The sequence below is a fragment of the Alosa pseudoharengus genome, unplaced genomic scaffold (assembly GCF_046254945.1).
Source record: "Alosa pseudoharengus isolate Yale_2024_CS ecotype anadromous, Long Island Sound unplaced genomic scaffold, YU_APseudo_1.1 YU_APseudo_1.1_scf_21, whole genome shotgun sequence".
In the NCBI taxonomy this organism is placed as follows: Eukaryota; Metazoa; Chordata; class Actinopteri; order Clupeiformes; family Clupeidae; genus Alosa; species Alosa pseudoharengus.
Window position 1 is genome coordinate 10,665,110 of NW_027468674.1, and position 21,509 is coordinate 10,686,618.

A 21,509-nucleotide genomic window follows, 5' to 3' on the forward strand; every position below is an offset into this window, starting at 1 on the left:
TTTCTTTGTTTTTTATTTTAGATAAATGTGCAAAAATCTCAAACTTTTTTTAAGTTGTTATTATGGGGTATTATGTGTAAAATTGTGAGGGGAAACAATAATTGAATCCATTTTGGAATAAGGCTGTGACATAACAAAATGTGGAAAAAGTGAAGCGCAGTGAATACTTTCCGTATGCACTGCATATTAGGTCTTTAATATAATATTGTTTCAGTATCAGTATGGGGATATTTATGGAAGGTGTCATTATCAAAGTCATAACTCTGGTATTGTGACAACGCTTTGTCCCATACCTGGTCGTCAGATCAAAGACACTCATGTTGGAGTTGGAGACATGCACGGCCAACTACACGTCTTCCTGTCTCTATGTCTTGGCTAGCGTCCAGCGTCTGGTCATCTCGTCTAAGTGCGCCACTCGTGTGTTTCCGCAGAGCTGGAGAGCGCCGAGGAGCTGGAGAGGAAGCGCATCTGCCGCATCATCACCAAGGACTTCCCGCAGTACTTCGCCGTGGTGTCGCGCATCAAGCAGGAGAGCAACCAGATGGGGCCCGAGGGCGGCCTGCTCACCAGCAAGACCGTGCCGCTCGTCCAGGCCTCCTTCCCCGAGGGGGCGCTCACCAAGAAGATCCGAGTGGGACTGCAGGTCTGTACGCACCACGCACACACTGATGGAGCTTTGGACCCGAGTATCTGCCAAATGCTTTCAAGCCACACTCTTAAAACGAACGTGTTGTCCCTATTTGGAGACAGAGATATGTGGGGAAAAAAACAACGCAAGTTGTGTTACTTTCAACACAATATTGTGTAACAAATAAAAAAAGAGAACAGCACAGTTTGTGTAATTTGTTACACAATATCTATCTGGACACAGAGATGTGTTAAAAACAATGCAAGTTGTGTTGTTTTCAACACATTTGTTTTAAGATATGATTTTCAAAATGTATGGTACCCATTAGGACACCCATTTAGCTCTAAGCGGGTGTCCAGTCAATCAAAAGCTGTTGAAAAGGGTCATGGTGCAGCCGTGGCCTACTGGTTAGCACTCTGGACTTGTAACCGGAGGGTTGCCGGTTGAGCCCCGACCAGTGGGCCACGGCTGAAGTGCCCTTGAGCAAGGCACCTAACCCCTCTCTGCTCCCCGAGCGCCGCTGTTGTTGCAGGCAGCTCACTGCGCCAGGATTAGTGTGCTTCACCTCACTGTGTGTTCACTGTGTGCTGTGTGTGTTTCACTAATTCACGGATTGGGTTAAATGCAGAGACCAAATTTCCCTCACGGGATCAAAAGAGTATACATACTTATATACTGCTCCTGTGCGGACCAAGAAAGTAATACCAGGCAATGGTAGAGACGTTGTTCTGAAGTAATACCAGGCAATGGTAGAGACGTTGTTCTGCCTATTATAGCCTGTGAGAGAAAGTGGAATTCACCTGTGTATCAGTTACACTGCAGGATCTGTAATCTATAACGTTAGACATATAACATCCTGTGTCATCTTTTATATAATTTCTTATGGACATTAAAACTCACAGCTTTACATAAATCATATATGCAAATATATTTAGGGAACTCACTAGTGATGTAAAGAGCCGTTCACACCAAGAGTGATAACTAAAATGATAACTGCAAAAAAGTATTGCCCCAGCTTATATGAATGACAACATCCACACATAAACTATACCGATGACGGTGTGAAGAACGATATCGCCGGCGGCACTTTCAGTTATCATTCTAGATATCATTGTTGGTGTGAACTATACTGATAGTCAGTTATCTAGATATTGTTGTTGTTGTGAACTATACCGATAGTCAGTTATAAGTTATCATTCTAGATATCGTTGTTGGTGTGAACTATACCGATAGTCAGTTATCAGTTATCATTCTAGATATCGTTGTTGGTGTGAACTATACCGATAGTCAGTTATAAGTTATCATTCTAGATATCGTTGTTGGTGTGAACTATACCGATAGTCAGTTATCAGTTATCATTCTAGATATCGTTGTTGGTGTGAACGGCCCGTAACGTGCTGCGTCCCCTCCAGGCCCAGCCGGTGCCAGATGAGGCGGTGAAGAAGATCCTGGGCAACAGAGCCACGTTCAGCCCCATCGTGACCGTCGAGCCCCGCCGCAGGAAGTTCCACAAGCCCATCACCATGACGATACCAGTCCCGCCACTCTCGGGCGAAGGTGTTACCAACGGCTACAAGGGCGATTCCACCCCTTGCCTGCGTCTTCTTTGCAGCATCACAGGCAAGTGGTTTTCAGTGGAAGGCAATATATTGGACAGGTGGGAAGGTCTTCAGATGATTCAGCAGTCAGCAGTTGTAATGGTCTCTGATCCTGGTCGATTCACCAACATCTCACAGTTACTGCACAGCTAGAAGCTAGATCAATATCCTTAAACCCTCATAATGCAAAGATCTCCATAATTAGAGCAGTTTAAATCATGTATTGAACAGCAGTCTTTGCTCTGCACTGCAGTGGTTTAGGAAATCCCAATGCTGCTGTGCTCAGCCTCTCCTCATTCTCATCTCTCAGTTTAGTATATCTGGGGGAAATTTCTATTCTATTCAGTGTAACTTGATGTGGTTCAGGTGTGAGTGGGTGGCAGTATTGTGATTGTGCATCCCTTAGTACTGTGTACTCAGATCAAATCAGATGGAACGAAGCCACTGTGGAAACCTCTCACCTAAGCACACGGCCCAAACCATATCCATAAATACATACAGACATACAGTCTTGTGTACATACATACTTTACATACATGCATACATAGATACATACATACATACATACATACATGCATACATACAATACGCACAATATGTACGATACACACATACATAACCTGTACATCCTGTAGATTGCCCCATAGAGCTAATGTGGAGCTGCTGTTTCTGTAGATTGCCCCATAGAGCTAATGTAGAGCTTCTGTTCCAGGTGGCACATCTCCGGCTCAGTGGGAGGACATAACTGGCACGACCCCGCTGACCTTCTTGCATGACTGTGTGTCCTTCACCACCAATGTGTCCGCCAGGTGAGACTCTCTGACCTCAAGCTTTATACATAAGGGGGATGGTGGTAGTGCTGTGGATAAGGAGCCGGGTTAGTACGCAGTAGCCTGAAAAGTCATTGGTTCGATTCCCAGCTTGAGCAAGGCCACTTAACTCCAAGGAGTCTGACCCTGCAGTTAATATTGACATCTGTGAGCCGCTTTGCATAAAAAAGCATCAGCCAAATAAATAAAGATAAAGATAAACATGGAATCAAGAGAATTAATAACACCATTTAACAGCTGCAGGTGTAACACTCATACACAAAGGCCTATCAGCACAATTTGCTCTCCTATCTCATAACCCTCCCTCATAAATGATTCTTCATTTGTATAATCAGTCTTTCAATTGAGTTGTAAACCAAGAACTTCTATTACAAGAATATGTTTTTTTCTATTCAGAAATGAAACCTGAATGTTTGTGCGTTTGTATTAAAAGGTGTTGGCTCAGACTGCCCTCAGATCCCCTCATAAAATACTATACATTTTCAACAGTCTTACTTTTTTTGACATTTATTCATTTTTTAGCAGACGCTATTATCCAAAGCTACTTACAAGGGCCATTCTCCCCAGAGTAACTCAGGGTTAAGTGCCTTGCTCAAGGGCACTCTAGGTTGCCATGGGGAGAATTGTTAAACAAGAACTACCAATAGTGGACTTTTACCTTTTCAACTCTCTTTTCTATAAGAAAATGTGGTTAAACTGAGATGAAAGCTGAATGTTTGTCTGTAATTCCGTAATTCTCCGGAAGGTTCTGGCTGGCGGACTGCCATCAGATCCCTGAGACTGTGGGCCTGGCCACTCAGCTGTACCGCGATCTCATCTGCGTGCCCTACATGGCAAAGTTTGTGGTGTTCGCCAAGATGAATGACCCAGTGGAGTCCAGCCTGCGTTGCTTCTGCATGACCGACGACAAGGTGGACAAGACCCTGGAGCAGCAGGAGAACTTCGAGGAGGTCGCCCGCAGCAAAGACATCGAGGTGTGTGTCAGGGTCGTTGACTCGTGGACTTTGATCTGACATTAGAATAGAGTGTCACGTTGAGATGAGGGCTATAGGTCATAATTTTAGCAGTGGATTGATTTTTTTTAATTAAGTAAATATACTTTCGAATTGCGTTCAATATCCAGTTCATGTTCCATTTGTGGTCAATCTTCGAGGAGGTCTCCCACAGCAAAGATATTGATGTGTTTGTCAGGGTCGTTGACTCGTGGGCTTTGATCTGGCCTTAGGAATAGAGTGACACGTTGAGATATGGTGGGTCGAGGTCACTCGTGGGTGATTTTAGATGATTTTAAAAGTGGGTTGACTTTTTAATAGAGTATATATATACTTTGTAATTGTTGTCAGCATTCACTCCATGTAGTAAAAGTAGTGGGGGGGAAAAATCAACGTTTGCTCTCTGTCCCAGAGCTGGTGATGGTCAAGTATCGATGACTTGAATTTAGGGTTTTTCTTTCCATCTTATTCTCTGAATAAATTTCTGCAGGTTTTGGAGGGAAGGCCTATTTATGTGGACTGCTATGGCAACCTGGCTCCTCTGACCAAAGCTGGCCAACTGCTGGTTCTGAACTTTTACGCTTTCAAAGAGAACCGTCTGCCATTCTGTGTGAAGGTAAGGCATCATCATTCTCTCATCACACTTCAACCACCTCAGTGGATTGCGTTACAGGTCATTTTCTATCTTTGTTCGGTCTTTATTGAAGACACATAGTCCATAATAAATCAAAACACACACAGATATAGCACAGAAAACACAGATAACACTTAAATACAATACATACATACCATACAAGTCTGAAGTATATCAATTTAAAGACAGTTGGCACACAGGCATTTACCTAAGTGTTCCTTTAGGCTTGATGTATAATGTAAATAGCTGATGGTCGCTATTTACAGTATATAATCTTTATCTTCGGTTACTCAGATTCAATATAGAGACAGGGCTCTCTATGGCTGTAATGAATGAATACACTGATCACTTTCACGCCCAGAGAGTAGGGTTTGTAATTTCCAAAGGGAAATTAGTTTTAGTTGGGTCATTAGGTGTGGTAATTAACACAAGGTAATTGAACACAGAGAAATAAGCCAGTCAGGTCTGAAAGATTTTTTTTATTTTTATTATTCATTATTTTACAGCCATAATGAGCGTATCTATAAAAAAAAACAATTAGTCAAAAATCTCATCAAGATGAACTCATATTATATTATAGACATCAAGGTTATATTTAGTAATTTTCCCCCTAGCCATGGACTCCTTAACTGCAGTCACAACATACAGTGATGGGGCCACAGGTGTAGTCTGTATGAGACACTGGTCTGCAGAACTTTCGTATTTACACTTCTGGCAGACTCTCAACCAAAGCGACTAACCACTGGCGAACCACAATCAAACATCAGTAATGATGTCTAGCCCTTGGACACAGCCCTGAGCACTCCAAATCTATAGATGTAGACAAATCACTTTTTATCCCTTCGGCCACTGCAGGTCAGGGACAACAGCCAGGAGCCTTGTGGACGCCTGTCCTTCCTGCGAGAGAGCAAGCCGACCAAGGTTATCCCTCAGACAGCTGTTTGCAATTTAAATATCACACTGCCAGCGCTTAAGAAGGTAAGTGGACATCACCACATGTACCCCTCCTCATGTCATGCCATCCTCATCCACAGTGAAGGAACAGGACTGTTGTCAGTAGGGCTAAAGTGAACTACAAAACAAACAATGACAAAAACAAAAACAAAAAAACTACAAACATGGCTGAAACCGCCCAAGTGTGTCTTTTATCTGTTTTGAGGTTTCCTCAATTTGATTTCTTTGGGGGCCGTTCCCCCTTCGAATCAGCCATTTTGATTTGTTGTTTCTCGCGAGCCTCATGCTTATGGCTGCAGGTGCACGGGGGGTCGTGCTTTTTCCAGTGGCTTCAATCTGTGGTGGCTTTTCTGTGCTGTTAATTTGCTATGACTGTTGGCTATTTCATTATGGGTTTTTTTTTTCCTCCCTGCCGACTTTTTTCTTTTCCTAATATTTGTTTTCAATTTTTGTGTTGATATCTTTTCTTTTTGCGGTGGCTTTTTTTATTTCTTCAGTGCCGCTGTCAGTCGCTCCTTTTTTCACACCCTGATGTTTCTTTTCCCTGCTCTCCCATTATGTTATCCTTTCACCTTCCCCCTGTTTCTGCAATGCATCTTGGGAACGCAACAGGATATGGATTCAGATCCTGAGGAAGAGGTAATGCACACATACGCTCTCATCACCACCAACCTTGTGATTTTGCCTATGTCCTCTTGGCTTCACTCTCAGGCGGCTCTGATCTATGGTCGCCCTTCATTGCTCAGCATAGGAATCTCCTCTTAGAATAATATGTGGCTTTGGGAAGCTTTACCAGCTTAAACTATCTTAGCTGCTTTAGCCTGGATCTGGCAAGTGCTATGGCAGCCATTTTTGTTTTGGTTACCCATCACGTGTCCCTTTTTGTCCTGGATGTCATGGTCGAGAGCTAAGTGCTAAAGGTTAAAGCAGTACAGCAATGTACAGTTACATGTATTTTATGTGATAAATATTATCTAAAATTCTTAAAAATTGCATTTTTCTTTAGAAAAATCAATTAACATTGTGGCATAAGAATATAGTGAATGTCTATGGAGCATAGTTGTTGTCTGGCCTAACCAATCAATATCTCTTGACTGTTTTGTCACCCAAAGAACTCATTAAAGGAAATCAATTTAGTATTGATCTCTCTAAGTGAACTGGAATGTTTTATTTGGGTGACAGAGCTCAAGGTTTATGTAAGCCCACAGAAGACCTATTATGATAAATGATAAGGTTTGTAAACACAATTACATTATGTAGGATGAAGCTGCTAGATCTTCTGACTTCAACTTTGCTTAATAACTAGGCTAAATAATAACACTGGTCCAACTGTCCTACTTTTGAAGAAAGTTTTGATTATTTCTGTTCACGCACACACACACACACACACACACACACACACACACACAGAGAGAGAGGGGTGGGGAGTACTATTTCATTGGACCAGGTTTGTCTCTGTAAACCAGTGGCAAATTAATTTGTCCAATAATTAACTAGTTCACTTTATTTCACTACGAATACATATTGATATAACATATTCATTTAAACTATTTACGGTCTATTTTAAACAAACTGCACAGATGCAGTAGATTTTAGTCTATTTATTAATTAAGAATTAGATGTTGGTAAAAATATTTAGATAAATATATTTAAGCAACTATTCTATAGTGTATAGTGAGTCTATTTTGGGCATTATAGACAGAGAACTGATAGGACTTGTTGTTGTTGTCGTTCCAGACTGAAAAACCAGACAGACGTCACACCTTTGCTTCCCTAGCCTTACGTAAGCGCTACAGCTATCTGAGTGAGCCTGCCACGAGTGAGTGTGATATTTTCACTAACTTGTTTTTGGGAAAACAAATTTGCCTTAACATAATTTGAAATTAACATGCATTATTAACTTAACTTTTATAACCCGTAACATAATATAGATTATGAGTTGATTGTGAGATTATGAGCACTGAAGATAACCAGTGCAGACATACTTTATACAGTATATGTATTTGTTTAATATGCACATACTCACCCTACATAACTTCTAAGTCCACATGCCTGTTTTTGACATGGTATACCCTGCATGAGTTATTGTATTTTTTAAGTTGCTGTGCTGTGCCTGCCCACTTTAAGGTTATTTCTTGTGTTTTAAGTTTTTCTTTGTTTTTTTTTTTTTTTTTTTTTATCACTGGCGAGAATTGACTTTACTCCGAACATTCCATGGGATTTCACTCTGACTTTTTTCCACATCTTGAAATCTGGAAGTAAAAATCAGAGTAAAATTTCACCTTTATGTTTCTTTTCCCTTATGTTTGTTTTGGACAGAAACAGTCTTGCTCTTTTTGGCTTTGTGATTGTGCGACGTTTTATTGATTGGGGCTTGATCTCTTGACGAGAGTTTTTGCATGGAAGGTCACAAGATGACCTTCAGGTCCTCACCGCTTGCACTGAATTGCCTGTCTTCAAGGTTACTCAGTTCTGCATGCTCCGCCGAGATATTATGGATCTAAAACCTAGTTGAGCTTGTGTTTTGCCATAATACGTTGCTTTAGAATCAGATGCAAGGAGGCTTGTATTCAGTCTTGATTTCTGTTTTGTCAGAACACCCCCAGACCTATGGGGGCTGAAAACTGGACTTTCAGACCAAACAGATAAAAGGCACTTTTTAAGCAGAAAAAAAAACGATGAGAGAACAGTGAGTTTCAGATGAATGTAGCACATCAAAAGTCAAAAGAGACAAAAAGAAAGTTCTGTGTTATTCTGGGTTCTGTGCATTTGACTTGACATTTTCTTTTTCCGTTTGTATATTGAGTTTTATGTTTTTCATCGCCATAGACATTGTGTTGCTGCGTGTGCTTTGTTGAGCTTCTTTGGTTTCGTTGTGCGTTATTGTGGACCATGGATCACCACGGATCACCTTATCATTTCGCCTCATCTCCCTCCTATCCGTCCAACTCATGCCATCACTTCATCAAACTGTTGTTCTTTCTCCTTTTATAATACAAGAATCACTGACCAATTTTTTTCCTCTGGTCTCTCTGTTTTTCTTAACCCACTTTTTGTTGATTTTATGTTGGATTTCATTTTGCTTATTAAAGAAACAGTTGAACGAACTACAACAAGAACACTGCCTGGTGGTTACGCTCACAAACCTGTCTTTTCAACAAGATCTTACCAGGCATGGTCGGCTGCTCCTATTACCGTCCCTGGGCAAGCAAAATGTGGACTGGGTTCCCTCGTCAGCTCATCTTCCACCACACCATCTGCTTCTCCATTAAAGTCCGTCTGGTCGATATCATCATCGCCAATCAAATCCACACTGGGAGCCTCCAATGCATCCCCAACCAAATCCGTTTGTGAAGTAGCCTCCCCTATCCGATCATACAGAACTATTGCCTCCCCTATTAAGACTGTCGTTCAGCAAGGGCAATACCCCACACCCGTTTCTGCCAGCCTCATGTCCTCACCCATTAAAACTGCCACAGACCCAGCTTCAGTTAAAGCTCTCGCTGCCACGCTTTCCTCAAGAGCTTCACCTGCTACGCATGTAGGCTCCATGCTTGACCGATCGGCCATTTCAATGACCCCTCCTGATTCCCCCAAGTCCAGCATGAATATGTACAGTTCCAGTTTGCCGTTCAAGTCAGTGCTAGCTTCAATGGCCACTGCTTCGCCCCCCTCAGTTAAAACAATATCAAGTTTGTCCACAATCAAACCCTCTGCTGATATTGCTTCAACATCGAAAGGAACCATTTTCACTTCTGCCTTGACCTCACCAGCCAAGTCCACAGTTGCTGCTTCTGAAACTATGCTTAACGGCTCAGTCTCACCTATCAAATACCCATCCCCCTCGCCCGCACCTTCCCGTATTCTCTCAGGAGTTACCAGCAGCTTGCAGGAGAGGATACAGGCCACAACACAGGCAGCCACATCTAGTGTTACCGCAGCCATCGACGAATCATTCAACTCTTGCGGAGCAGCAAGTTACAGCGCACTTAAATCCATGTCCCCCTCCCTAAGAGCCAGTGTCGCCAGTTCCGTTTACTCATCGCTTAGATCCCACACAGCTGCCACCACCACCACCACAGTGTCCTCCAGTACCATAACAGTGCCCGTGTATTCCCTCGTGAATGTGTTACCTGACCCTCAACTCCCTAGAGCCACTGAAATAACGCCAACATCGCGTTCGGCAGCTGCACAACAAACGCACACTCCTGCCCAGTCCTCCAGTCCTAGATCTAAGACAACCTTGAAATCCTCACTGTTCCTGTCCCCGACGTCCCTGAAAGCAGCCACTGCCTCCTCCTTGTCCCACAGTCAGGACCTTCTCAGAGACGTTGCCGACATGAAAGAGGATCTGATGCGAATGACTGCCATACTCCAGAGCGACGCTAGTGCCGTAGCTAAGACCTACCAGTCTCAGGCAGCCAAAGAGGCAAAAGTAGAGGATGAGGAGCCTTTTAGTTTAGTTGAAAAAGTGAAAGAGGACCTGGTCAAGGTTAGCGAGATCCTCACAAAAGATGTGTTAAGTGAAGCCAAAGCCGCTGCCCGAGAGAGGGCCTCAGAGGAAGACTGGGAAGAGTTTTCGAAAGATGAAATAGAAGATGCCAGACAGAACGCATTGAGATCACTGCCCACATTTGAACCCACACTCCCTGTTAGACCACAATCTGTGCCTGACAAAGATCTCAATTTTGCCAAGGTGGTAGACTATTTGATGAATGACATTGGTGCTAGCTCTCTGTCCAAAATGGCTGATGCCAAGTGTAGGTATGAGGAGATGAGAAAAGATGGGGAGGAGAAACAGAAACGTGGCATCAAGCCTGAGCACAAACTCAAAATGCCACCCACAGGCATGCGTTCCTCCCCCTCTGAGAAAGACTTAAGTAAGCTAGCCGATTCCTACATGGGCCCTGAAACCATCCTTGAATCCCCGGACGATTTCTCCCATGAGCAGGACAAGAGCCCCCTGTCAGACAGTGGCTTCGAAACAAGGAGTGATAAGACTCCCTCAGCACCTCAGAGTGCCGAGAGCACCGGACCCAAACCTCTCTTCACAGACGTTCCTCCAGTTATTACAGAGACCAGAACAGAGGTCGTCCACATCAGGAGCTATGAGCATCCAGATGACCTCTGTGAGCCCATGATGGAGGAGGCAACATCAGGGGCAGCAACAGCTGCAGCTATAGCAGAGGCATCTGCATCAGCATGTCTGGAGCCAGAGCCGGCAGTCGCTTCACTCAAAGATAAGGTCAAGACCTTTCAGATTAAGGTAAACACAGAGGAGGATTACAGCAAAAGTATGTGCCTGAAAGAGGAAACTCATATCACCACCACCACGAGAATGGTGTACCACAAGCCCCAGCTGACTGAGGGCAGTGGTGACAGAATGGAGGAAACCATGTCAGTGAGAGACATCATGAAAGCATTCCAGTCAGGTCGAGATCCTTCCAAAGAATTAGCTGGCCTATTCGAGCACAAAGCTGCACAGGATTCGATAAAAGGAGACGAGCTGTCTCCGCGATTCCTCGATAAAGACTCAAAAGGGAAACCCAAGGTAGAAAGAATAATCGAGGTTCACATAGAAAAGGGCAACACCTCAGACCCAACCGAGGTCATAATCAGAGAAACTAAGAAGCATCCAGACTACCGCAGCATGAAAGAATTACTCGACAAAGCTGAGGGTGATTATGAGGTAATGCAGGAAGAGGATGACTTTGCTGCAGAGGAGTCACTGCCCTCTTACTTGGACACCTCGAGAGTCAACACTCCAGTCTCTCAGGAAGAGGACAGCCGCCCCAGCTCTGCCCAGCTAATCGCTGATGACTCTTACAAGACGCTGAAGCTCTTGAGCCAGCACTCGATAGAGTATCACGATGATGAGCAGTCAGAACTGAGGGGGGAGTCCTACAGATTTGCTGAGAAAATGCTCCACTCCGAAAAGCTAGACACTTCACATTCTGATACTGAGGAGGTCGCAGCAGATCAGGCCCGTGGCCAAGCAGCAGAGGCACAAGGAGCTGAGGGCTACTCTGGTGAGAGAGTGTCAGGCACAAGAAAAGAGACCCATTTCAAGTCCAAGGATGCATCAGATAAATCGGGTAAATTCACTCAGAAGGACGAGCCGTACGACAAATTGACAGTGTTGCATTACACAACAGAGCCCGGCAGCCCCAAGCACGCAGTGTGGATGCGATTCACCCAAGATAGGCAAGACAGAAACAGAGAGAAGCTAATATATGAAGATCGCTTAGATCGAACCGTAAAAGAAGCAGAAGAAAAACTGAGTGAGGTCTCGCAGTTTTTCCGTGACAAAACCGAGAAGCTGAACGACGAGCTTCAGTCACCAGAAAAGAAGCCCACAAGGAGGGTGCCAAGAGAGACGCGGTCTGGGCCCAGTTCCATGTGCAGCAGTCCAGAGAAAACACAACAGAAGAGGGAAGCAAGTAGCGGCGAGGAGTGGGCAAGGGGAAGTATGAGAGAATCCTCAGTTGGAAAGTTGTTTGGAAGTGAGAGAAAAAGTGCTAGTGTACCAAGTAGTCCAGAGAGACGTTCTCAGCTTCAAACCAGCGAAGAAAAACCTAAAGAGGACAGTGGAGAAACACCAACGAAAGTCCCACCTCCTGTTGCCGCAAAATCTTCCAAAGTTACTGCTTTTAAACAGAAATTTGAAGCTGAGGCACAAAAACAAGAGAGTAGCACCCCACGATCACCAAAACCCCCAGTCAAAAAGTTTCAAGAGAGTAAATTACCAGTTTACCAGCCTGTCCAAGGCTCCAAAACATCAAAAAGTCCCTCAGAGGAAGAGAAAATCTCACCAAAAAAGGCAGAAGTTGATAAAAGTAGGACATCTAAAGGACCATGTCCTGATGTCAGTCAATCTGGAATATCTGTCACAGCCCCAAAACAATCAATTGAACCACCACCTAATAAAAATGCAACACATTCGACAGCCCAAAAGCAGATCCATAGTGACAGTGTCAGAGCTGCAGACATTGGCAAGGATGAAAAAAGGGCCTTTGAAATGCGTAGAAACAAAGACCAGTTACCTCAGAGCAAAATGCATGAGTCATCGGAAAGGGACAGTGGAGTTGACATTCAAAGTGCGGCATCCTCTGAGGCCAAAAGACTGCTTACAAAAACTGATACAAGAACTTCTCCTTTAAAGCAGCAAGGCCCAAGTGATATGTCCAAAAAAGTTGCTTCTCCAGACTGTATGCCCTCAGATAGTACTGAGAGTGGTGACATGCACTCAAAGACCCTCAGAAAAAAGGCTGACTCTCAAATACCTGTACGCTCAAGTGGCCCATCAGATAGTGATCAATTCAGTAAAGCTAAGCAAGACACAACAGTAAAGCAGCCAGAGAAGTTACCTTCACAGATACCCACTTTAACTAAAACAAGAGTCCAGGGTAGATCTGAACTAGGTGGCCTAAAGTCCCAAGATTCAACCACTAGTAAGCTCACTGATGCTAGTTCTGTGGAGGGCAAAGAGAGAGCAACCATAGTTACAACTCGAGAAGGTTTTAAAGGTCTTAAATCCTTGCCTGTTTATGTAAGTGTACAATCTGGCAAGGGCGACAAAGACTCTGGAGGGCAAAATGGCAGCCATAAAAACTTAATAACTGTAAAACAGAAGCAGGCGACATCCCCCCAACCTAGCCCAGATGATGACACCTTTGAACAGGTATCTTTTATAGACAGTTCTGGAAAAAGCCCCATGACCCCTGAGACACCCAGTTCTGAAGAGGTCAGCTATGACCTCATGTCTCGAACCCCTGAGTCCCTTTTTCTCATGCCAGCTCGCCCCAGTCCAATCCCAGAGGTGTCAGAAGAATCAGAAAGTGACGAGCAGAGGAAAGCTTTCTCTTTCAAAGAATCTCCACCAGAGAAGCCAAAAATCATCACTGTCGCTGCTGAGCCCAGTAATGCTAACGCTGGTCAGGTTGCTAAGGCAAGGCGAGTAGCTTACATTGAGTTTCCCCCACCCCCACCCCTGGAGGACCAATCCCAACCTGAGCCGAAGGGCTCATCCTCAGATGCCGATACAGAGATGATGGAGGTGAACCTCCAGGAGGAGCACGATAAGCATCTTCTTGCTGAGCCCATCATAAGAGTTCAGCCCCCATCCCCTGTGCCCCCAGGGGCTGACGAGAGTAGCTCCAGCGATGATGAGTCAGTTTTTCAACCCATTCATTCAAAGAAATACAAATTCAAAGTGGATGAGAAAAAAGAGGAGAAGGAAACCAAACCCAAAAAGCAGGACAAAAATGGAAACCACAAAGATAACGGACTTAATGGATCAGGTGACGATGAGTATGAGCAAAATGGGAATGACCAGTCTATAACAGATTGTTCGATAGCAACAACTGCAGAGTTTTCACATGACACAGACGCAACAGAGATAGACTCCCTCGATGGCTATGACCTTCAAGATGAAGATGATGGCTTGAGTGACCAGAACGCAAAGCCGTTCAGCTTTGGAATTGATAACCGAAAGGACGTGTGGTCAACAGACAGCATGCTTAGGCCAAGTGACCGTGCTTTTAGTCAAACAAGACTTGATGTGATTGAGGAAGAACCACTCCCGATAGAGGAGGGCAAAAAAGAATTTGACAAAACATTGGAAGATGGAAACGAAAATGTAGTAAATGAAAAACAATCAAAATCTGAAGGACATTCAGAAACGTACTTTAGTTACAAATTGGTGGAGGAGTTTAACACTCCATTCAAAACTGTTGCGACCAAAGGTTTGGACTTTGATCCTTGGTCCAGCAAGGGAGGAGACGATGAGGTGGTTGATGCTAGAATTAAAGATGATGAGCCCAAGCCTTTTGGGTTAGCTGTAGATGACAAGTCACAAGGCACATCTCCAGATACAACTCCTGCTAGAACCCCGACAGATGAAAGCACACCGACAAGTGAGCCTAACCCGTTCCCCTTCCACGAAGGGAAGATGTTTGAGATGACTCGCAGTGGCGCAATTGACATGAGCAAGCGGGATTTTGTCGAAGAGAGACTACAGTTTTTTCAGATTGGTGAGCATACCCGCGAAGCGAGGTCGAGGGAGGGGGGGAGGGCGAGAACAGTAGACACAGCAATGCCTGAGGCAAGGGAGAAAGATCAGTTCCATGCTAGCGATGCTACAATAGCCTCATGTAGTATCATTCAGATTACCACTGACAGACGGGACACTACATCCATTGACAACACTCAGGACTCATCTTCAGACACCATCACAGCTTCCAGAGTTCAGTCTAAATTATGTTCTACCTTTAAAGTGGGGGTCCCAATGACATCAGTCTTAACAATGGTTGGTGATTATGCAAATCAGAGAGACTTTAACTCAAAATCATCAGACACTGGGCCTAGTGGGCTAGAATCGAGCATAGGGATCAAGTCTTATCAAAGCACAGAGCTCTTTGAGCCAGAGCAAAGAAGACCTTTCCAAATAGAGCACTGCAATAATAATAATAACCTGGAGGCTTCAAACACAGATCCTAATTTGATGCAGAAAGACAGCATAGTTTTTAATCTGATGTCTTTTTCAGAGCCCAGTCAAACTCAGCCAGGAAGCCCATCTGAGAATGCATTTGGTAGAGACCACACAGTGAAACTTGAAGGGCATAAAGTTCAAAGCGAACCCATTAAAAACCTACCATCCGGGAACATTAAGGAATCTCAGCCAAAATCTAGACTGCCAGTAAGAGCACCCTTGTCATCACCTTGCAGCCAGAGTACTTCAGCTGGAAATAAGCAGAAACCAAAACAGGCAGTAAGGCCAATCATCAGGCCTGTAGTCAGAGAAAGATTGGATCCTTTTCCAGATGTAAAGCCAAAAACCAGAATCCCGATCAAAGTTAAAACAGTCAGCACTTCATCACAGAGGGAGGTAAAGTCAGGAACAGCGAAAGCCACATCATCAATCACTAAAACCACTTGTGCAGGAGTGAGGGACAAAGACAGAGGCAAAAAGCAGCAGGCTTCCTCAAGGTTGCCCATCAAGGACAGGTCAAGTAGAACATCAACACTGGACCCTAGCCCCAGAAGCAGGTCGTCCAGTCAGACGAACAGAGTAGGACAGTCTCGTCCGGTCAGTAGTACCACAGCAGAGGTCAACCGCAAGGCCACCAGTAGGGACCGGGTAAAACACGGCGTCCGGCAGTCCAACGAAGACACAAAGATGCAGGCAGACGCGTCCGTCGTCGGCGACGACAGCACGTCGAGGAACACCTCACTGTCAGACTCCTCTCAGTCCACCCACACATCCAGGTCTGCTAGAGACGTGAGGGCAGAGGTTGAGCAGGCCGACAGAGAGAGGAGGAGGAGGAGGAGGAGGATTAGCGGCAGGACTGATGATGGGGGAGAAAGCAGTCAGGTTGAGGGACCCCAGAAAGTCCCCAGCGTGGAGAACGAGCCTAGTTTGTAAAACTTTCCACTTGATTGATTGATCTTAGTGCATGAGCCGTTGTGATTTTGCCTGTGACGTGACTAGCCGTCATCTCTTGTCATTTGCCATCTCTGTGTTCGTGTCTTCGACTCAGGTCTCTCTACTATACTGTACTTTTTCCTATCAAAGTTGTCAGCTGCTGCAGCATGCTAGATTGGACTGACCGCCGCGTTGGACGATTGGCTGGTCCTCGCCATGTTGTGTTGTACTAGTGTCTGTGCAGGTGGACAGGGTCTAGCTTACAGTGCCATGCAGACACGCAATCCTATCCTAGCACAGCACTCAACGTTTTGTTCGCATGTGTAGTTTCATTTGACACCTGTGAATTCACTTTTTGATCTATCTCAACTCGAACTCCATATGGTAGCTCTAGAGGTGTTTGACTCGTGATTGTTCGATTGTTTGTGTTTTCTTTGTGGGGGGGTTGTTTAAGTCTGGTGGTGAGCTTGGCCAAGTAGAGAGATTGCCTGGTAGATCTGTAGGATACATCATCACAAATCTAACCTGTGAAACTAACTAGTGAACATATTGTGTTAATTGTTTGTGTTTTACTCTTTTCTGGTCATCCTGTCTTTTCTTAGCATTTATCACAATCTCTTTTGATCAATGTTTACCTTTTAAAGGAATATTCTGAAAAAAATGCAGGTTTTAAAACTTGCTACATGCAGTTGAACATCCCGTGCTGGTTTGCGGTTCAATAATTCAAAAAATATATTTTCCAGCATAGCTCAGTGCTAAAAGCACAAAATAAGCCACGATGAAATCATCAGCTAAAGTCTCAAAAAACATGTTTTGATTATGTGTGCAGAATAGGTAATGACAACGTCTGGTCACCTTACATGTGCATCCACTTGAAATTGTGTTGATTGGTTGTGGGAAGAAAACAAGAGTAAAGGAGTGATCAACTATACACTGACAAGTCTTAAAGCTTACACAAACTGAGCGAATATCACTGCTTCTTCAGATTCGCTCTCTTGTAAGTTTTGTGTTTTGATTAAATGCTTAAATAAAAGGCTTTTCAGTATGTGGTGGATCACTCACCCAATTCATGTTTATAAATGACTTACCCAAATATGTATTGGATGATCAACTGGATTTGATATAGGTCAGAAAATCTAAATCAGTTTGATTTTCACTGGAATATTCCTTTGGCCTAGTTTATTAGATGACACCTTAAGACGTAGAAAACGCTGTTTAGACAAAACCTAAGCAACATTTTCTGAACTGCTATTTTAAAAAGACATTTGGCCAGAAAGGGGTTCAGTCTTTACTAAATATAGATATACCCCCTGTATGAATCCACAAGTGGATGTTAACTAGCTTCTGTGCGTCCTCCAGGCCCCCAGAGTCCATGTGAGAGGACAGATTTACGTATGGCCATTGTGGCTGACCATCTCGGCCTGAGCTGGACAGGTAAGGACCGACTGAAAGAAATGTCTCCACCTGGTGGACAGAAATGTAACTTCATCAAAATGTCATCAGTTATCAAGTTATGTAAATAGAAAATATAAATAAATATAAATTGAATGTAGCCACATATGTTGCCGTGTCTCTGATCAAAAGAAGGCTAGTAATAAGCAGGGATTTGCACGTCCTGCGGGGAGGCTTGGATCGGTGACCAGGGCTGGCGTGAGGCTCGGCATGTGGTGTGTGTGTGTGTGTGATGGGCATGCTGGGAGAAGGGTGTGCCATCTGCAGTGTGTGTGGACCTGCCTGCACTGCAGTACTGCGCACATGTGTCAGGGGAGGGAGGGAGAGAGAGAGAGAGAGAGAGAGATAGAGAGAGGGGGGGTATAGAGAGGGAAAGGGAGAAAGAGAGAGGGGAGAGGGTGGGACAGACAGAGAGGAAATAAAGAAAGAGAGAGAGAGAGAGAGAGATGGCTAATCTATTTTTAATGCGTTGCAGAGTTGGCCAGGGAAATGAATTTCTCTGTGGATGAGATCAACCACATCCGGGTGGAGAACCCCAACTCTCTAACGGCTCAGAGCTTCATGCTCCTAAAGAAATGGGTGAACCGGGATGGTAAAAATGCCACAAGTGAGTATGTTTACATTAGCTGTCATCTGTCTCGTGGGTTTACCTCACAGTACATTTCTTTTGTTGTTGCTGTTGTTATTTGTGACGGGTGATTATCACAAACCCACAAGCTAACAGCACTGTGAATTATCAAATTTGACAATAAATTATTGACCCATACGAGCTGTTATCACCTGCCATAGACACCCTTATATGCACATGAGCACAGACATATGCTCTCTCACACACACACACTCTCTCTCTCACACACACACACACACACCCACACGCACACACACACACAGTTTATGAAGGCGTGAGTGGGTGTAGCCATTGCCTGCTGGGTAGTGACGTTAGTGTAGCAGATTTCTGCAAAATGTCTCAGCGTGTTAAAGGTTATCAGTTATCTAAGGTCTGTCTCCATCTGCAAAACTGACACATAAGTTCATCTAGCAACAATTTAATTTGTCCAGTTTATGTACAATCTTGCTACTGATGTCACTCAATTTGATTTATTAGCGATCCTATACATCATAAAAAATATATATTTATTCAGTGCTTTTTGAATTAGCTGTGTTAAATCAATTGTTTGTAACCATTTCCCGTGTTTTAATTTTTGCTTTCAGCGGATGCCTTAACCGCAGCCCTGACAAACATCAATCGGATGGATATTAAGACCTTGCTGGAAGGGCCAATATTTGACTATGGTAACATTTCAGGCACACGGTGTTTTGCAGATGATAACGATTCCCTGGATCAGGCGGATGGTAAAGTTTAGCTCCATCTAGCTGAACTCTATCCTTCCCTTTACTTTCTCTCTATCAGATCCATGTAGAATTAATTAGTGAATAATTTTACTGGTTCCTTTTAGAATTCTACGCAAAGATCAAGTTTCAGTGTTGTTTATGCAGTTTATGGGGAAAATCTCTGAGGGTAATTGTCACATCATAATGCGGAACTCTCAGTTCGCGAACATTCTAATCACATATTTGTGACCGTACTCCTCAACAGGTTAATGACAGAGCCCCCCACTCAAAGGTTCAGCTTTAAAATGCTAAACTCTATGAACACTATTGATTTGAACCGATCAGAATTGCCAGAGATATCTGCACCACCATTTTCTATTTTGTTCTGCCTGATATTTGGTGGCCTTCTGCCGATCACACCCTGGAGGCGGTGTGATGACCTTATTTTACGTGTCACTGTATTCTGATGTCCGTAGACAAGAATAAGGCACAGAGCTTCATTGGCTTTTTCAATGCAGGCCTTGCCACCAATCTCAAGCCCTGTCTGTTAAAGTTGTGTGAACGTGAAATTTACCTCTCCAAAAAGAAACAGCTACAGTATGGTCATGAATGTTCTAGAAATCTTTGACATTTCAATGTCAATATCTTGAGATGGGCTTGAGATTTGATCCTTAATTTTGCTTTTGTAGTGATTATGTTTATGTGTATATGTTATTTAATATTTAATGAATGGCTAGCTTCATTAGCGTATTGGCTTTTTTTCAGGCCTGTAATTTGGAAAAAAAGCTAGCTTACTTGAACTTGCAACATACATAAAAACATAATTATGTTAGCAGCCTAGTTTATAAGGCATGGATGCTTCTGTCACTGCTTTTCTCCCTTTCTTTCTCTCTCTCTCTCTCTCTCTCTCTCTCTCTCTCTCTCTGTATATTAACAGTACTATTATACTTTTAATATTAAAGCTCTGACGTTAGCATGGCTTTGGCTACAGTGGAATGTGTGCTTGTTTGAAGTGGCCGTTTTGAAAGCAAAACAAAACCAAAAACAAGCTTCTTTAGTCCAACATCCCTGGTTCCTCTGAACCTTCCTTGGTAGCGATGCTTCCTCTGCAAAACCAGACCATCCCGCTTCCTCCACATGCAAAATGGCCGCCGTGCCAGTAACACAAGCTGCACTTCCTAACCCCTCCCACAGCGCAGAAAATGTGCACTGTAGGCTAACCCTCCAACGTAGAGGCATCCTCTTGCTCTCTCCTGCTCTCTCGCTCTCTCTCGCAAGGCTCAGTATTGCTGGTGACTCTGACTTCCGCTGTAGCTCCCTCACCAACCAGTTTCACTCATATCAAAGGCACCTCACCTGTCTCTAGTCCAAATCACTCACACTCAAGCTAATGCTAGTATGAATTCACCCTCACCAACCAAAGTCTAGTTTCACTCATATCAAAGGCATCTCACCTGTCTCTAGTCCAAATCACTCACACTCAAGCTAACGCTAGTATGAATTCACCCTCACCAACCAAAGTCTAGTTTCACTCATATCAAAGGCATCTCACCTGTCTCTAGTCCAAATCACTCACACTCAAGCTAACGCTAGTATGAATTCACCCTCATTCGTAACAACAATGTGTTTCATACTCACCTGTACTCATCCATACTAACCTCATCATTATGTTGTTGTTTTTTTCACCTCACCTTGATTGGCTATCAAACCATTTTCCCTACATTCACCGTGTTAGTTCCCGAAGTCTCCGTAGCTGGGAAGACCTCAAAGCACCCTCGCCCTAAATCTCTGCCTACTAACCCCACAACGTCGCCACCCACAAGCCCACTCCAGGCTCTCTGTCCCAGCCTTCCCTCACCACTTTTCCCGCCACCCTCTGCCTACACGAGCATCTCCCAAAGTTCTTCTTCTCAAACCATCCTCACCCCAACCTTGCCCTCTTCACCCTCCTTCTCTGACCACTCTTCCACTAACACATCCTCCACTCCCTCCCCTCAACCGATGTCTCCTACACCCTTGTCCCCTGGTCCCTCATCCCCTTCCTCCTCAAGTGTTTCTCAGTGTCCAGCTATTGTCCTAACACCGCCCCCTACTGGTCTACCCCCACACCTGCACCTTGATCCTACAGTCCCGGAGATCTATATTTAAGGTCATCTTAACTTCTGTCAGTATACTCAGTATACCTACTGGACTGTGTGTGTACCTTTAAAATAACATAGTCCAGCATACTTTGGCATACCCACATACATACTACATACCATATTGAGATTATTTTCAGAATGCCAAAATCACTCACCTTCTATTAACACATAGCTTTAGCATTTACTAGATCTGCAGTGCAATGCAATTCAGCTTACACATGCTACTGCCATGCTTTACAGAGTAGCGCTTTCTAACATCTTCAGCAGTACATCGGCAGCCGCTCCCATCATTCTATGCATGTGTGAGCAGTCATTCCGGTCGTTTCTTTCCATTTCCCCCTTGTGTCCAAAACCATATTATATGTGCACCGGTGCTGTGGTTGTATCAACTCTACCCCCTCCTCTCAAACCACCCCCCTTCCTCAGTCCCCATTGTGTGTTATCTCACCCCACCCTAGGTTACCACAACATCGATTTGGAGATGCAGACCCCAACAGAGTTGACCTATGAGTCCCCCACCCTGTT

At 44.1% G+C, this 21,509-nt stretch overlaps 2 protein-coding genes across 3 annotated transcripts in view; both read left to right on the plus strand.

Annotated features, from left to right (window-relative positions):
- The window catches only part of ank3b (ankyrin 3b), a 228,984-nt gene that overhangs the window by 198,901 nt on the left and 8,574 nt on the right, over positions 1-21,509 (plus strand). The window contains exons 31-42 of one of the 2 annotated variants that reach the window (XM_076297830.1): positions 432-643; positions 2,041-2,248; positions 2,939-3,035; positions 3,802-4,030; positions 4,539-4,664; positions 5,538-5,660; positions 6,249-6,275; positions 7,374-7,455; positions 17,419-17,493; positions 17,987-18,118; positions 18,724-18,804; positions 21,443-21,509. The exon at positions 21,443-21,509 is cut by the window's right edge and continues 786 nt beyond it. In XM_076297830.1, coding sequence (XP_076153945.1) covers positions 432-643; positions 2,041-2,248; positions 2,939-3,035; positions 3,802-4,030; positions 4,539-4,664; positions 5,538-5,660; positions 6,249-6,275; positions 7,374-7,455; positions 17,419-17,493; positions 17,987-18,118; positions 18,724-18,804; positions 21,443-21,509 — 1,459 coding nt within the window. Of the gene's footprint in view, positions 1-431; positions 644-2,040; positions 2,249-2,938; positions 3,036-3,801; positions 4,031-4,538; positions 4,665-5,537; positions 5,661-6,248; positions 6,276-7,373; positions 7,456-17,418; positions 17,494-17,986; positions 18,119-18,723; positions 18,865-21,442 lie in introns of both variants that reach the window. The other variant, XM_076297831.1, reaches the window with a different exon arrangement.
- LOC143138654 (ankyrin-3-like) lies at positions 8,034-16,495 on the plus strand. Its single transcript, XM_076299079.1, has one exon. The coding sequence runs from the start codon at positions 8,701-8,703 to the stop codon at positions 16,057-16,059; it is 7,359 nt and encodes a 2,452-aa protein (XP_076155194.1). The 5' UTR covers positions 8,034-8,700; the 3' UTR covers positions 16,060-16,495.